The 18,719-nt window shown below is 42.2% G+C and overlaps 1 protein-coding gene across 2 annotated transcripts in view; it reads left to right on the top strand.

The window, feature by feature from the left end:
- The window catches only part of cdh4 (cadherin 4, type 1, R-cadherin (retinal)), a 190,216-nt gene that overhangs the window by 150,594 nt on the left and 20,903 nt on the right, over window positions 1–18,719 (top strand). For both annotated transcript variants that reach the window (XM_046384615.1, XM_046384614.1), the window contains exons 7-8: window positions 3,507–3,651; window positions 11,512–11,684. In XM_046384615.1, the coding sequence (XP_046240571.1) occupies window positions 3,507–3,651; window positions 11,512–11,684 (318 nt within the window). The remainder of the gene's footprint in view (window positions 1–3,506; window positions 3,652–11,511; window positions 11,685–18,719) is intronic.

The following is an 18,719-nucleotide window of genomic DNA, read 5'->3' as shown; positions in this document are numbered from 1 at the left end:
GAGCTCTGGTGTCAGACTCACAACGCCCACGTGCCTGTCAGCATGATAGATGGGCTGCGCTGCTGATAGAGCTAATTCAAAAGTGTGCCGCTGTCTCAGAGGAAGAATAGAACGAAGGTGAGAGGATCTCCTCAGTGTCTCTGTCAGTACGCACTCTCAGCAGTATGCACACATTATAAACACCAGTATGTGCAGTGACTATAAACAAACACAAAACCCAAGATGATTGTCCTCTTGATTGGTCTGTCTTGTACTTTTGTGTGTGTGCGTGTTCTATGTAGGACTTTTAGATGAGCCTCTTATTACCCAGACTCTGAACACCACTGCTCATGTGTTTTGTGTCTCTCCGTACCTGCTCCTACACTCAACCGGCAAATTGGGATCAATAAAGCATCCAGGTTATTGGTCCCTGGGAAAAGACAGCTGCTCAGTAAACAGTTCTTATTTGACACTGCCTGTAGTGAAAACGACACGTTAGGTTGAGGGTACTTCAAGCTGAATGCGGTTCCTATTTAGACTCCCGTGGACCCATGCTGCTTGTGATGTGATGTATGATTTAGTGTAGGAGAATGTTTCCGGCGTTAGTCCGAGGCAAAATTTAGTCCATTGCTTACTTTCTTTCAACTTGACAAGAAGTTCTCAACACTGCTGTGCTCTCGCAGGACAAACTTTACTTGTTAGTTTTGGGTTCAAGTGAAAAGAGAGACGAGGCTGTTGTTTTTGACAGACTAGCACCAGGAGGAAGTGATCTGTGAGGTGAGGAGAGTGGGTGTTAGTCGGAGCTTCAGTTAGATAGAACAACTGTGAGTCAGCAGGGTGCAAGGAGAATTGAGTATGTATGTGAGTATTCTTTTTTTTTTAATTCATATTTATTTGCATGAACATGCGTACGATGAGGTTTGTGTGTTTTTTATCGTGTAGATCAGGTTTGATGGCACCTGCAAGTAGCTTGATATCATCCAAGAGCCACATGCAGACAAATTTATAATTTTGTCATCCTGATTTTCCATAATTGTTATTTTGCTATTTTAGTTGATTCTGTGTACCTGAAGTCTCTTGCGTGTCAGTCCATCTGTTTCTTTATCTACTCTTACATCACATTAATTTATTTTTATCCCTACCAAAGGTTTGAAAGATAAATAATCCTATCAATAACAAGACAACTGAGTGCAAACATAATATAAACCTTCCATACCTTTTATTCTATGTGTTAAGTGTCTAGGTAATTGTACCTCTAAAAGATACATTCATTAGTTGGTTCAATTTTTGATCCTGCCTGTTTATGGGTATACAGCCAATTACACTTTAGGATTTTGCGGTGGCATTTGGGGTGTCCAATCAGATTTTATGGGTGGCCAGTGCCCCACACCGGTGCTCTGGGCTACATGCTAATGTCAGTATGCTCACAATTACAAGGCTAACATGCTCATGTTTAGCACATTGAATGTTTACTCTTAAACATTAAATTAGCATTAAAAAGTACAGCTGAGGTTGGTCATATTGAGTTTTTTGTTTTGCTTGGGTCATAAAGAAAAGTACTGGGCAAAGTGAAATCTTACCTGGTGCTGACTCTAAGTGAAACATTGTTTGGAATACAACCCACAAAATATTGGGCCAAGTAAATGTTGAGATATCTCCCTCAGCAAATGAAAAAAAACTTTGACCTGCTGGTAATGTTGGAGGAAAAATCAGCAGATCATAAAAGTCACTGGGATTTATCTCCTAGGGACGTTAAATATTTTTCAGCAACTTTCATTGAAATCCATCCAGTATTGTTGAGATATTTTTTTGTGGACCAACTTGACGGTGGTAGGCCAATGCTGCTAGAGTGTCTAGAAAATAATAGTATTTATAGATTGTACATTTCACCCAAAAAAAAAAATCCTTTATGAGTACATGACTACACAAAAAGTGATGAATTTCACAGACTTCGGAAGTATACGGGGTACTATATGTGCACATATAGAATTAATACGAGGCACAGATCCACAGACAGAAAGCACAAAACGCAGACACCCAAAAACAGTTTACACAAAGACAAAAATACACCATCATTATCACTCATTCACACACATACACACACCCATGTGCCAAAGCAGTAACACATATCGCACATCCCTCAGCGCGCAGTGTTCACAGCTGAGAAAACAGATTGGGTTTGTTTGTTTGTGCGCTGGGTCTCCTCTCCATGTTTGTTTGCTGTGCTTCAGCCAATGGAAAACTAGCATCTTGAGGATCATTAAGTGGCTAAAGAGGGCTCTTTTGATTGGCTATGTGCATCTCCCCAGTGTGTATCTGTGCGCTTATGTCAGTATCCATGTTAATATGCATAAACATGTGTCTAAATTGGTGTTTGGATGCGTGTGTGAATCTTTAGGCGGCGCGTGTTTGGGTATGTTTTCATACATCCTTGACAGGCAGGCACAAAAGCCGACATGATTAGTTGTGTTTTCGGTGAAGGCAGGTGCTGCCATTCAATCTTTCATGTCACCCCACAATACATCATGACTTTCTGTAAATAGGCTGGCAGGCGCATCCTCCTCAACTGTGTTGTGGCAGACAAAATATTTTGCTGCCAGCGCGTCAGTTTTAGCCAGAATGAGAGCCCTTCTCCTCTCACCAAGCCAAGCTGTGATTGAATAACATTTCTGCAGAGGATATGAGTTTCTAGGCAATTGAATGAGAGTAATGTAAGTCACAGTCACAGTGAACAGTGCTGGTTTGGTTCCAGGGCTATTACGAAGCTTTGCGTTATGTTAGATATCATTAGTGGGGATTGGAGGGGAGTTGAGGGTGTGTAACAGCAGTGGTGGAGATTAAGACATCCCACTGTAGATGATGATTGCTTTTGTCAGTCCTCCCTGTTCAAGCCCCCACCCCCACGCTGCCTCTTTGTGTTTTCATCTCTCATTTACTTGCACAAGGCTCAGTCTCCCTTCTCTTCCTCTTCCCATCTCATTTGCCTTTTCCCTGCTTCGCTTTTTTCTTCATTCTCTTCCTCTTTGCTCTCTCTTTTCTCACACAGTGAATTGTCAAGGAACTGCTCATCAGAGACATCCATCCAAACGGCTGACTTTGTCAAAGCAAACGGAGACAAACATTCTCCCTGAACAAAAAGAAGCCACAGCTTGAGCAGCAACACCTCTCTGATATTTTTTAGGCCTCTGGCTGTGCTAACAACAAAATAGGTGTTGTTTGTGTGTTTGGAACATTTCACTACTTTGGCCCTTTCTGTGTTTTTGTGGTCCATGCCAAGATACCGACAGGATACTCATGCCCCATTGGCAGACAAGAAACAGAGCATTTGCCAGTTCAATGAGGTTGCCAATTAGCAAAGTCAAAGTTGTGCTGTGAGCTGAGTTTGTTCCAGTCCAGACATTCTGCAGAGTTTCCGATCAATCATCCGGGCGGCCTGTTGTCAGCTGGCAACATTTGGAATCTTCAATCAAGCTCAAATTCAGCTAATGATCCCTTCTTTGTTTGTGTGCATTTCTGTATATTCACAGCTGCGAGCCCATGCAGTGGACATGAATGGTAACCAGGTGGAGAACCCAATCGATCTGTACATCTACGTGATTGACATGAACGACAACAGACCCGAGTTTCAGAACCAGGTGTACAACGGCTCTGTGGCTGAAGGGTCCAAACCAGGTAAGAGTTGCATCTCCTCCATTTTAGTTACAGCTGCATGGTAATGCAGATGTGAGTGCAGGTTCACTTTAAAGTCTGAAGCACATCAGAGACATTTTTAATTTAATAACTAGACAGTTAAATGTTAAACAAGGAGCTCCCTGGAAAAAAAACACAGTGAAAACTGCGAAAACAAAAACCACACAATGATACTTGTGGTTATGTTTGTCACAACTGTAACTGACACCAAGACAAAAAACTTGCAAGTATAAAAATTCATTGTTCATTTTTCTGTTTACTTTTAGGTCTACTTTAACTGGTCAGCAACTAAGCTGCAAAGTCAACATCTTTCTTTGCTCTGAACACATTGTTAAACTGAATTTTCTAAAGAAACCTTAGAGGATGCCGTGTTTTTGAGGTAGCAGCGTCCTAAAATCAGTATAATTCTTAAACGAGACTTAATGTTGTCAACAGCTAATTCAGGAAGATAATACATTTGGGCAAAAAAGGACAATACACACAATGCTTGGATGGTGTCCCTGTAACGTAAAAGTGAAACCTGGACCGAGTGCCCATTTTTGGCCACTGAGTTTGAAAGAACTTTCTACTTTTTTGGTGTCAGGGATATCTAATGTACGAGCTCAAGAACAAAGTTCACACAGGAAGTGCTGTCTTCTTTTCTTAGAGGATAATGTGGACTCACACTTCACATTTTGTTCAGTTCTGATTAGTCGTTATGAAAGCCATAAAAAAATGAGCCTGTAATCATTTAATTGTGGCAATTGTGACTGTAACAGAAAACCATCATTTCTGCTGGCACTTTTGTAGTTTGCACTGTCCTCTGCAGAAAACTATTAACGCAATAATCCATTTAACGCCATGTTTCAGACAGATTTATTGAATTAAAATACTAAAACAATTGCAAGGAGAAACTATTTACTGTATGCACAGCTTTTGATTGCTTAAATATCCTGCTTTCATCTTTAACTTCTTATTTGTGTGTTCTTTTCTGTCTTGAGGGGAGAGAAAATCCCAATCTTTTAATCTCACTTACAGTTTCCTTGAATCGACTTGGCCAACCAGCATTTTGAGGTGCGAATTTGCCGTGACTCTTGAAGTTTTTGGCTGGTTCGGTCAAGGGCAAGTTCATGAGATATTTGTGTTCCAGTGCCTTGGCTGGATGCATCATTATCAGATTCTGCAGAGCATGGAAAGATGTGGACCTTCCCTCTGAATCTGGGAGCAGAGTTGTGGTCAATGTGAAGCCAGAGACGAGAGCAGAATGTGCAAGTAGCTTTCATGTCTCGACTGGAAGAATTCTTGTTCTAACAATCAGACCCCGAGGACCCGTATTTGTCTTCACAGCGTTCAGATATTGTTCTGCTGCAAAGTTTAATCTCAGGGGGATTTGTAAACAATATGGGAAAGCATGTTGTGCGTCTGTACATCTGTATAAGGATGAGCAAGTATGGCTTTGACTTTGTGTGTGTGTGTGCGTGTGTGAGAGAGTACTGGTTACTCCTCAGTGGAGCATGGGTCTATATACAGAGCTCCTAATTAGCGAGGGCAACCAGACAGTCCAAAAGCTGCTTTCTTCATTTTTTCACACTGATACTCTTGGCGTAGTTTAAAATGGGAGCATGCAATGACAAAAGCCTTTGAATTAAATTCTGTTTGGAACAGAATGCAATCTGTGATACCAATTAACGGGAAATATATTACACTATGCACAGTATAATTGCTCTGCTCTTCAATAAGCAATCACAAATAACATTTGTTTGTGGAGCACATAATGTCCGGTGTTGATAGTTTAGTGTCAAAAAAAGCAAGTTGTGTGAAAGCGTAGTACTTTTTGTCTTCCTTTGCTCAGTCACTGGTCTCTCAATTGACAAGTTTTAATTAGCAAAACAGTCTGCAAACCCATGCTGGCCTAATTGCCTGTTAAGTCAAAGAAACACAAGAATGACTGTGATTCATCTTCAGTGTAGGTTCAAGAAGACGTTTTATACTTTTCCAGCCCATTTAAGCCTTTAATACATCCTCTGTCTGTTAAATCTTTTACTCATTATTAACGGACCCAGTTTAGACCTCAATTTAAGTGCTGCACAGTTTCGCCAAAGTTGTTTATTTATACCCAGCAGCACCCCAGATACAGAACGGGGTGCATGGCCAAATTTGAGGTTATTTGTATGTTTTATTAATATCAGCTTTGAATTTCTCCTAATTCTTTTGTATGTACCTTTTTTGACATGCGAGCAACGCAGCTACATTTAATCACAAAACTTGAGGCAATGACCAAAAACACTAAAGTTCAATAAAAGAGCTATCGAAACTCAAAGGAAACCGAGGCACAAACAGAAAGTTTTGTTTTGATTTGCAGTTTTTTTCCCACCTCTTCCCTCTACTCAGTCTTCACCTTTACCTGTCCACCTTTTAACAACTGTTCACTCATTCTGAGCCAGTACAGCTCTCCACCTGGCTTCTTCTTCTTCTTCTTATCGTAGAAATGTCATTTTGATCATTTAAACTCAACTTTTACATCACACAAAAGTATGAAATTTTAAGTTGTTACAGAAAGAGCCACCAAATCAGTAAGCGCTTGGGCAGATCACAGAATTTGCATTCAGCTTGGATTGTTCTGTGGAATTGAAAGATGTCCATGGAAACCCCTGAGGTTTAATTCGCTGACTCTTTTTTTTCTCTCCATCCTGGCAACAGGTGTTGTGTTGAAACCTGTCACAGCACTGCATATCTTTTACCACATAATGACCCATGGCAAAACACAGTCAGAATCACATTGGATTCCCAAAACATTATTGTAGCCATTCACTGCAAAATCAACTTTTCACAACTTTCAGTTCAATTACACTTTGTCTGAAGTTGCTAATGCTCACCTACCTCTTGATGCTTTCAAGACAAAGTAAATGTATTTGCTTCACTTGAGAAGTCTCAGCAGCAGAGATCTTAAAAATCCTGTCAGTGGTTAGATACCATTAGTGTTAAGTGTAATTTCTTGAGACATTAAAAAATGTTAAATAACACATAATTCCAATTGTTTGTCAAGAAAAAAAATGTGAAACTGTCCAAATTAATTCAGAACATAAAATATTTCCAATGTATTCATGAACTGATGGCTTGCAGCCAATTCAGAGCTGGTGCTCCATCATCCCAACAGAAACTTAATTGAAGACATATTTATCTGCACTGTCTCAGCAGAAGGATGAACAGCGATGCATGAAAAGTAGCAAAGTTCATTGCACAGTTCATTGTTTTCTGCCATACCAAAGAATTTAATAAACTTGTGCCCAAAGGATCTTACAGTATGCTCTTCATCTTCAGTGTGCGCACAGAAACATTTCAACTGATATTTTTAATATTCTTAAAAATATATAGAAGAGAAGAGCCAAGCAAAGGGCTCATTAACAGCTGAAGTAGTATCACATTCTGTATCTATACAGACCCTGATATCAAAGATTCTCTGAAGCATTACAACACATCTTCACATCTAGCGCCGCGTGAAAGCCATCAAAAAGGGAGACCTACAGGGAACCGCCCTTATCACGGTCACCAGATGTTACGCAGGGAGAGATCCGATCACACCGTCAGCCAGTAGAAGTTTGAAATGGCTTCATTTGTCACTTTCTGCCACCGGGCCCCCTACTCAACACTCAGTGAACCTGTGACTAATAGAATTCAATTTGTGCGGGTAATCAAACATAACAAAACAGTACATGAGCTAAAATGAGCTATCTGATCACAGTCAGCTCTTATTAATGAGAAATAAATGGAATTAAATCTGAAACCAGGAGGTTTATCCTGGGAAAGCTGCTAAAACTGTATGCAGATTTGTTCTTTTGGTAGTTCTCCTTATTTGGTATCATAAAAAAAATTCACTTGGAACCTGTGGCTCAAGAGACATGAGCTCAGACTAACATGCACTGCGCTATATTTCAGCAAAATCTTTAAGAATGTAATATGAGTCCATGTGTTCTGTGGCACATATTCCTCAGAAAGCGCCTGCATTTTTAGCCGTGCATTCATAACGTCTGCCCTGTGATGTTCTATCGAACCCCCCACCCCCCACCCCCAGTTCTGTGATGATGTTATGTGATGTTCACTCCCCCCCCCCCCCCCCACTGACAGCAAGTTGTTCCCTTTTACAAATCGTCTTCCTCAAAAAGGCCGTTGGAAATGAGAGTGCAAGATCAAAACCAGCAGCTGAGTGCCTTTTCTCACAGTGAATTTGCCCTCCCGAGGGGGAGGCAGCGAAGGCGCTGCATCTCTTTTTCTCTCTCCTGAAGAGTTTGCTAACAGTTGTGGAGAGATTTAAGAGCCTTTCTGTCTCTGCTTTGCTTTGGGGCAGGGGGCTAATCAGAGATCAGCAAAGGAAGGGAGAAATGCAGCAATGGAGGTGAGCAGAGGTCGCAGAGCACAACGATGTTTCAGTCATTACTGAAGGTAGACATGTGTTTCCCACTGTCCATTAGTCTGCCTATCATAGTGACAATTCAGAAAAAACCTCAAGGCCACATTAACAATTCTTACTGATGCATAAGGTCAGCGGTTAGCACTGCCACCTTATTGTAAAAGACTGTTTCTGTGCCAGTTTGCATCTTCAAATGAAAGTTGTCCTCTATAATAGTCCCAATGTTCTTCAACATATAAATATTCTCCTTGATAATTTTCACAATATTGTAGGCTAAGAATTATCAGTTTTCATAAATTATGTTTTCCTGTTCATTGGGATGATAGATGGCTGTAAATACGTAGTCTCATCTGTTTTTGAGGGAGAAAAATGTGCATGGGGTTTGTTTTGTGCTGCCTCATTTATACTTAGATGGAACAAAATGTTTGCAACCACTTCCCAACAGGAGCTGGATCAATCAATCAACTTGCTTGGGAGGTGTGCGCCACTGCAAGCCTCTGCAACACACCTGTAATGTTCAGTTAAGTTTGATGATTCAAGCACTGTTCAAGAAACTGATTGAAACTGACTTCATGTGTAATAACAGTGGAGGACCCCTTTAAAGCACCAGACAAATGCTAAGACTGTTACACATTTTTTGTAGCCTGCAGACAATTCAAGCAGAATCATTTTAGGCCCATTCAAGCCTCAGAGGTGCTCCAACTACCTTTTCCCATGTAGAAAATAAACTGACCTTTTCACTGCAACCCTCGGACTTCGTTTTGTTATTTGTTGCATCTCTTGCCTTTCTGTCTGACACACTGAAGTGAACAGACTTGTGCAGGTTTAGCTGTTTGCCCTTCACAGTGGCAAAGGTTTCCCCTGTGTCCTTGACTAAGAGTAAGACAGATATCCACAAACTTGGCGCTCATGCACAGGGATGAACCTTAAAGGTGTACTTGATCTGGCCTTTGCATCAAATTTTGAGTGTTGCCTGTTTCTGACCTCATTCGTACTGGATGTCTTCGAATGGTTCCAATTTGACTGTGTCCTTGTGTCCTCAAAGAGCAGTGGGCTCCATTAAAGGGTCTTGTGTGAATGTCTGTGTGTCTCCTACATTACTTCCCCAAAGATTCACCAGGTTTCAACCTTTTCTCTTACCTCCCTTGTCTACCTCTCCACCTCACTCTCTGCACTGTACCGTAGCCACTCTTTCAACCTCTATCTTCCCTCCACTGATGAGAGTTATTATCCTCTTACACTGTCCATCCCCTCTCGCTCCCTGACTTCCCCTTATATTTTTGCTTTCAGTGGTCTTGGTAAACCCTCTCACCTCTATTCTCATCTGCAGTTTCTTTTTCTGCTTTGCAGTCCTCTCTGCGTCCTGTCTTTCCGTCTGTGTGTGTCTATTTCCTGTCTATTTCGATCCATCTTCCTCTTTTTTTTTTCCATCCTCCCTCTAATTGGGAGGCAGATGTTCACTCTGGCTTACTAAATATTTAGGCAGCAGATAGACCTCACCAATGATCTCAAATCACGTGAGCAAAATGGCCAACAATATGTGCACTTGCCACAAGTTAAATTTTCAGCTCCAGCGATTTTGGCGGAAAAGCAATTAGGATTTGGAATTAGTGTTCAAATTAAAGAGGAATTAAACAGGCTCAGAGATTAACCCTTTCAGGCATGAACACCCCTCTTTGGATCTAAAAATGCACCATCATCATATCACTGAATCCTCCTGATTGAAGTGAAAAGTAGTAGCACTGACATGTGATTCAACATCCTGGCCTCTCCCTCCCTACGGGAGTGGAATGGTTGATTATATATTGACGCTGTCCTCGGTGGAATAGCAGTAATTGTTTTTCTTCTTTCTGTCTTTCTTGGTCTCTTTTCTTTTCCTCTCTGGATAAAGTGACAAATCCTGCTTTGAAACTTAATGACGTTTGAAATAGAATTCGAGGGTACAATTATCCTGTCCATACAGGCTGTCAGAGGAATGATGATGCCATCTAGACCCAATTATGGGAGTGGAGACACCTGTAACTGCTCAGACCCACAAGAGTACATAGATCCTGCCAAGACAAAATGAGTACAGCAAGCTAAGACTTTTTTTTTTATTTTAATTCTGCTGTACTTATTTTGATAGGCTTTGATGCTGTAATTTAACATTACTGGTTTGGTGCCTGCCCAGCATGACATTCATTACTGAGGTAACTAGACAGCTAATACATTAGCTGTTGAGTCACATTTTGCCAACCAGCATGAAAACAGTGTTGTACATATTTTTAAAACAAGGTTTCCAAATAATGAAGAAAAGAGATGCAAGTGTCACCGCTGCCACTTTCTTCTTTTCTCCATCTCCATTTTATACTTCAGATCCTGCATCCTTTTCTTTTAAATTTTTCTCTACTTATACTGTTGTCTCATCCAAACATGTTCGTGCTTCAGCTGTCTCCTCACTTTGCTGTCTCCCCCCCCGCCCCCCCGACGGTCCTTTTCTCTCAGCAGCAGTAGCAGCAGCCTGTAAATGGCCGACTGATGGAAAGTGACATTTTCACAGAACCCTGTGAGAGAGGCGAGGTGATCTCTCCTCTTTCCAGCACAAAGTGCTCCTAATTGCCTGGTCGCATTTGTGAGCATCAGCTGACAAACTCGTGCAAATCAATAATTCTGCTCGGAGGAGATGCAGGGACACAGGGCCTCTCACCCTGATACGTGCTGGGAGGACACACACACGCACATGCATACAGATGCACACATGTACCTCTGAGCAGCCGCAGAAATACATACGCTCTTTACCCACACGCAGACACGCAAACACTCCCTCCACCTCACCACCTCCGTGCTGTCTGCCTTAAATGGCAGTGTTTATCCATGATTCTAAGACAAATAGGGAGAGAGCATCGGAGCATTAAGGGCAGCCACGGTGCCACTGAAGGCTGAAATAATGGATGGTGGAAATGGCAGAAGACCCATCGCTGCTCATTACTAAATGGACTCTGCAGAGGTGGAAACTTTGCCCTGCTAGCTTGTTAAAGGACAAAACAGCACAGCTTAAAACAGAGGCTTATTTAACAGATTTGTTTGTGTTTTTGTACGCTGCTCTCACTCTGAAAGTTGCTTGCAAGAGAACAGACAATGTCACAGCAATTTGCAAAGTCTGATTGACTGGTTTCTTGTTTATAAATGGGTTTGTTGTCCTCTGAACCCTCTTCCTTCTCTTTGATATTTTCTACAAATTCATTAACAGTAATGGGCCTACAAGAAACCTTCATTATGACAAATATATTTTCAAAATGTATGTGTGCAAAGGACCTTGAAAAGCACCTCTTTGGATTTTAATGAATCTCGACTGCTTGTTTTTCTGTTTCTGTTTTTCTGCTGTAGGCACTGATGTACAACTGTAAGTCATCTATTTTTTAGAGAAGCCTAAACTCATTCTGAGTCTCCCTGGCTAACAAACTTTCTCTCTGCAGGCTCGTCTGTGATGCAGGTGACAGCCACCGACTCAGACGACTCCACCACAGCTAACGGCATGGTGCGCTACCGCATCCTCTCGCAGACACCCCACAGCCCCATCCCCAACATGTTCACCATCAACAGCGAGACTGGAGACATAGTTACAGTGGCAGCCGGCCTGGACAGAGAGGTCAGTGTCAGCTGCACGCGTTGTTGTCCACACTACTCTGATCATTTGATCATTCTGCAGTGACTTGATGACAGTGATGTGATGTTATTATTATCATGGCCCTCAGTGGTTTAGTTGATACGTTCAGGGGTTAAAGAAGGCCAAAGGCCGGCAGAGCAGAGCGTGGTCTCCTCTTGTTCAAACTCCACCCTGTTGGAGCTCAGTTTCACATCAAGCTATTCAATTGTTGTACTATTCATACAACAATTGTAAATCAACAGAATTAAGTGAAGTGTCTATATTCTTTTTTGAGAAATTTTGCCGTGTTTGATGCGAATTTCCAATCAATGTTTATGGTAACTTTAATCAATTAAAACAGTAAATTCCTCAGCGCTCACTATATTGACCCAGAAAGCTGAGTTCTCCTACTGTGCAACAGGATCCATTGCACACAAGCTCGTGAAGCCCAGATCCACTGAGCAAGTTAACTGTTGTTTGCCAAACAAAGTTATACAACGTTGCCAAGAAAATGAATTCTTGTATTTTGACTTTTTCTTTTTCAGAAGTACCTATATCCATTTACCTTGGGCTTGCTGCAACAAAATTCATACCTTTTCTCTATACGGCATACAGTTTGTCTGGATGCACAATGTTATAGAAAAACAAAATAAATATTTCAACCTGCAAAGGTCTTCCTGCCCCAGAACTCACAGTTCGAGGCTTAGATGTAACTAAAGCTTCAAAAAAAATCTGGCTCATTTACAGCAGCCTTTCAAAAACATAAACCAACACAAACCAAGTACAATATTGACTCGTTCATTGGCTGCTTTTTACTGTTTGTAAATATAAATGACAGGCTTATATCTAATGTATGTCTGCTTAGCGCAGACTAATGGTGCTTCTCTGCCGTTGAGGTCACGGGATCTTTCGTTTCATTGTTGTCTTCTGTGTCATCCACCACTGCTGTGTGCGTCTGTTGCTTGCTGTGGTTGTTCACCAACCCACACGCCACCACCACCACCGCGATGCACATTATCCCTGCTCCATCTTCCATCTTGTCCTACTAATGAGGGAGGTCACGCGGGGTCGACTTTTGTTTATCCCAAGCTGCATCAGGTGACTGTGGGCAGCAGTGTTTCATGGCAGATTGTTCATCCTGAGGCCTGACTCTCTCTGTCTCTCTCGCTCTCATATACACACACACACACACACACACACACACACACACACACACACACAAACAAAGCATCCCTTATCTCTCTCTGGTGCAAGATTTAAAAATAAATAATACACCTTGCAAAATTCATAGAAATCCCAAATTCATATGCCGCCATTATGAGGATAATCTCATCCTCGTAACTTAGTTGGCTGATTTTACTACCGACAATAAAGCAATGTTGAATGTGTCTCATAATGTTTATATTCTGAGAAGTCCCACTGGTCCCTCTTGGCACTAAACCTGGCCAGGCAACACTTTGGAAATTAGAACAGGATTTTACCAACTGTTAGGTGAGCATTTTTGAAGAATAATTAGGGTTAAAATCTCAAGAACAAAACCAGGTTTTGATAACAGAACAGTATAATACATCAATGCTCGTTCAAATTTTGTGTGGAGTTGGCACGGCATGACAGCATGATACATTTGCGGGACAATATAAATGAGTCTAGTGAATGTGAGCCAGCTCTGTGTCCCTGTTTCCAGCTTGGCCCAGGCGGCAGCAGTAGCAGCTGATGTGAGTGAGAGAAAGCTCATTAATCTGGACGCATCAAGCCAAGCTCAGTCCCACCTGCCTCTGATCCTCCCCCTTAAAACTGGGACACACCTGGGAGTTCACCCACCTGCTGTCAAGGTCATCAACAAGAGCACACAAACAGTCTCAGGCGCATGGGCACATGATGGCGTACACACTCCCATTCGATTGTGTTTGGTGTTCAGAAGCAGCAAAGCTCACACAGACTGAGGAGTAGAAGCAGATATGATGAATAGAATCTAAAGTGTCAAAAAGGATTCATGCAAACAGGGTGGTGTATACACATGCCGCTACACAAAACATGAATATGCATAATTAACTGACACTGAATACCCTATAAAGCACTTTGCGGCACATACGTTATTTTCAGTGTCTCTTCTCCCATCTCTTTCTCCCACACTTTAGCTAATCCTCATCCATGCTGGTGTCTAATTAGAATATTCATGGGCTAATTAAAGGGGTGAAGCAGGTTCTCTTGTGTTGAGGAGACCAGGGGGTACATGGAGGTTAGCCTCGTATCACTTACCTCTGACACTGCTGAATACCAATTATTCTCCCTCACTCCCCGCCGGCAACCCCTCTCATCCCCTGACCTCACATGCTTCCATGTGCCCCCCTCCCACAGCCTAACAAGCTGGACTCACTCATACACATGTGTTTGACTCCATACATCCTGCATTTTGGGATATCATGTTTTAGATTTTTGATTTACTGCACGTAACAGGCTGGGGTTTACACAGTTTTGTGTCTGCTTATTTCTATAAATGCTGTACTAGAAAAAAAGACTTGTCTGTCAGTCTACTATGGAAGGAATACATTTCTAATGAAGCAGAAGAAAGCAAGCAGAGTGGGAGATGTCAGGGTGCCGCAGCTGGTTTGCATGTTCTCCCTTTGTGCGCTCTCTCCGTGGCTCTGGTTCCACTGGCAGGAAGGGTTGTTGTCTTTCATTACCCCAGGCTGTCTCAGTCATCCATGAGCCCTGGATTGGAACAGTCTGGCATGGCATGGTGTGGCCAGGTGCCAGGATGGCCACCAGGCTAAAGCCAGCTCTACGTTGGACTGTCTTGCTGTCGATTAGGACATCGCCTGGACTGCCTCAAGGACATGAGTGCCCACAGTCTATAGCTCCATTAGGATGTGCACAGCCTGGGGACACAGACTAAGAGCAGGCATCCTAAATGGGTGTGGAGCTTTATTCTCTCAGAGAAACACTGAATTATGTTAACTCGCCGCCAAGCAGCAAAGCTCCAGGAGCCAGACAACAAAGCCATCTGAGGATTGTGAGCAGGTTGCACAATGGAAAATATTGATGCTTCTAGGTAAATGTTGACTGCTTCTAGTCATCATCCAATCAATAAAATATTCGCTCAATATCCACCTTATTTGTCCACCTAGCAAGTACTGAATAAGACCTTCTTTTGTCTTCGGAAAAGCTGCAAATACCCTTCTGGTTTCTAGTTGTGTTTTTCCACCCACTCTACATAAGGTATTTACTTCCATCATCTCTCAGGTAAATATTTTCTACCAAAGCAGATATTTGTAAGTTCATTCTTTTGTCTGTCCTGTGGGTTTCCTGCTTTTCCTGTCTATCTGTGACTTTTTGACACCAGCTCATTCTTGAAAGGGCTTTATTTCATTTGTTTACAATGGAGTTCACCTAGTACATCTACAAATGTTAGACCCCATCAGGATGCTGTGGGGAGGATTATTTGGGGGAAGGAAATACCAAATGACTTATAGTCAAATATTTTGCAGTGTATCTGCACAAGACAGACTTGCAATATAAAATCATGCAGTGTTATTTCCACTGCTATCTAATATCTATAAATCTAAAAACAGTGTTTTCCCTAACATGCGATCAGTGCCAGTCGTTAACCTGTGAAACATATAAATATATTTTGAATATATTCAGCCTACCTTTTTTTCACAATGTATCAGGTATTGCCTATAGCAGATTTGCAGATGATTTCTGCGTCTCTCTCTTCTTTTCAAGGTTTGATTTCAGTGACTGCGCCTTTTTTCCACATGCTCCTTTCATTCAACAAGTATATATCTTAATCTCATGTGGCCAGATTTTGGTGACCACATGTCGTCTTTTTGTTCGTTTAGAGAGAGATGACACATTGTCATCTGCTGCTGTAGAAGAGGAGGGATTTGCCTCAGTCTGGCATCACAGTTTTAATCTGTCGCTGACATGCTGGAGCCACCATGTCTGGCAACAGCATGCTCATCATGATCATATTTGCTTAATCATGTCTTGTCTATTGTATTCTAATGCTCACTTGGACAATTTACCAAACTTTACGCCCAGTCATGATGCATGCTTTATTCTGGCAGCTTTATATGTGACTCACAGCCTTTATTTATCCAGTTTGTCATGGAACCATTTGTGTAAATGTGGAGGCGTATCTAATCAAGTTAAGTCTGATTTTATACTGCAGATGTGCCTACGTATGTGAGCGCCTGTCTCTACGTTGGGAACATTCAGAGAAAAGCTTGTGTCCTCAGTCCAACCTGAGACACTAAACAGGTTTCTACCTTTGTTTTTGCTACTAAATGGGAAAATGTGTGAAAATAGTAAATAACGTGTAGATGTGTAGTGTATTTCTCTGTCATAATCCCCCCAACTTCAGGTACTTTATTTGTATTTATCTCAGTTTTTCACTGGAAACATCGATATGTAACTGAACTGGAATCTAATAGCTTAAAATCAAATAAATTTAATAAAAGTTATCTCAAGTAAGCTACAGCACAGAGAGGGCGGGGAGAGGAAGGAAGGACGCTGGTCTCTATGGGTTTACTCACGAGAACTGAGCCATTTGAGACAGATTGTAAGTGACAAACTAATGACCATGTGGCCAGCAGCAGCCTGGCAGGCCGGAACTCAATCTACAAACAGTACAAAAAAGAGAAAGCCTCTTACTTGTCTACCCTCCTTGAGTGGTCCTTTTCAGTGCACCACGTGCAAATGCACACTCAGCTCAGGTATAATTAATTCACCATTGTACGTGTTTTACCAGAAAACCACTCCTCTCCATTTTCTTGTTTGACATCTCCTTACATGTTCAGACCATTATTTCCCCTGCTTTGTTCTTGCTAACAAAGTCTCACTGGAGCACAGGTCCATTTGCTTATAAACCACGAGCAGCCAATTTTTTTTCCTGCCTGTCCTTCCGGCTGCTTGGCTTGACTTGTCGTGTAGCTAACGCCGATAGCCTGAAGCCATTTTCCTGATTCTTTCTTGAGTCTGTTCGATGGTAAACTACCTAATTTGGTCTCAGTGTAAAAAGGGCATTGGGTTGTATTGTTGGCGGGGCTCTGTGTACAGGTGTTTTCGTGGCCTCTGATGGCTTTCAGCTTTCGCAGATTAAGTCTGTGAGGCTCAAGGTCTGTGGGGGACTCTGGACTGTTACTGTTGGTCATGAAAAAGGAAGCTGTATTTCCTGCCAGTGCTGGACTCTAATCTAACAGAGAGATTTTCTGTTCACCACTTCTATAGGACTCATTAGAGAGCCCTTTACTGACTTGTTTGGGCAGCCAGTTTTGGACAGTGGAGTATGCTTGGCTCTGTGTGTGTGCGTGTGTGTGTTTGGTGTGCGTGTGCACATTGATGTGTATGCCTGGTGTAAGAGTCTGAGTGTCCCACCTGTTCCCACTCACTGGAGCGCTAACGGATATGTATGTGTGCACTAGAAGGGCCATAAACTCACAACTACCCTCAGATGAGTGATATAACCCTGCAGGATAGGATGCATCAACCTCACCTCCTACTGTGTGACAGCTCCACCTGCTGGCTCAGCTCCAGTCATTTCTCTTCACCTGACCAAAGAAAAAAACGTCCACCAAAGATTGAGCCTATTAGCTTCCAACAGCCATCTGGTGCTATTTGTAGATTGATGTATGTGACCAGATCTAAATGAGTCTGCAGAGAGAAACATTTATTGGAGGCTCTATTTACTGAAGCTCTCTATGAGGGGAGATGGTATTGATATTTCATTATGAGTCTAATAAAGGGCAGCCAGTATTGAGTTTTCATTAATAGGGTTGGTTCGGTGCAGATTAACATGTCTGCGCACTTCATAATGACTTGGAGAGGTGCTAAATGACTCCAGCTGGGTGTCTTAACTGGCCTCAATGATTGGACTGATCAAACAATCAACTGCATCCTTCACGACTGAAGAAAGAGTGGGAGGGAGAAAAGAGATATGAAGATACACAGAGACTGATGGAAAGGCAGTCAGAGAGATAGACACATAGAGAACAGACAGGCGGAGAACACTGTGCGACCAAGATGTGATGAGAAAGATAGCAAGTGATCAAAAGAAGCACAGAATGTGAGTTAACAAAGCTAGAGGAATAAACTACAGGGGAAAAAAGAGACTCAAAGAAATGATAATAAAAAGCAGAGGAGCAAGCAATAACTCCTCCATTTATACCTACAGGACCTCTGACTGAATTTGTTCTTGTTCCTCCAGGCAGACCCTGACATCAGTGCCACTGGCCGTCTGGTCATTAGAAAGCGTGACCCCGGGGTGAATACGACGAAACTAGCTTAGCAACAAACGAAGACTAGACCATCTGTAACACACATTATGAATGATGAACAAATCAGCGGACCGTGTGCACAGAACACTGGTCTGGTCTGTCCTTGACGTTCATTCTCTCTCACTCCTTCACTTTGCTCTGGCACAATGGAGGTTTGTGCCACATGGATTAATATGAAGAGAAAGAGTCTACAAAGCAGTCAGGCTTATACACACACGCATGCAAGCACACAAACGCACACACACACACACACACACAGAGTACTCTTTCCAGTGGTGAGTCTGGGGACAGGCTGAACTTTCAGCACCATGGACAGCGTGCACAGTGCTGTCACAGTGTTGGAGTGTGGATGTGCTGTCTCTCTGCCTCTTTGTTGTTCAGTTCAGTCCAAACAAAGCTGAATGTTTGATGCCGTTTCTTGTCATGGCACTGTAATATCGATTCTCCCTCACTGTAACCAGACCAAATAAGGCCCGTCTACCTCTGGGTGTTATCTGCAGCACTGTGGCGCCTCTTAAAGTGACAGCTTCTCTTTTAAAATGAGTGATGATCCAGATCTGTTCCCACAGTGGAAAGCAAAGACTTTTAGGCAATAATGGATGAGCCTTTAACAACGCATTTCTCTCTGCATGCAACTTTTATGAGTGTGTGTGTGGTAATGGTGGTGGTGGTTGGGGGAGGGGTGTCTTACCATGCTATTGTCACATGGCAAAAATGTTTATGTGTTGATTGAATTCTGTGGTTGGTTTGTTGCAGCATT

This window comes from Scatophagus argus, chromosome 3, assembly GCF_020382885.2.
Source record: "Scatophagus argus isolate fScaArg1 chromosome 3, fScaArg1.pri, whole genome shotgun sequence".
Lineage (NCBI taxonomy): Eukaryota > Metazoa > Chordata > Actinopteri > Scatophagidae > Scatophagus > Scatophagus argus.
This window is presented reverse-complemented; position numbering and strand designations above follow the sequence as displayed.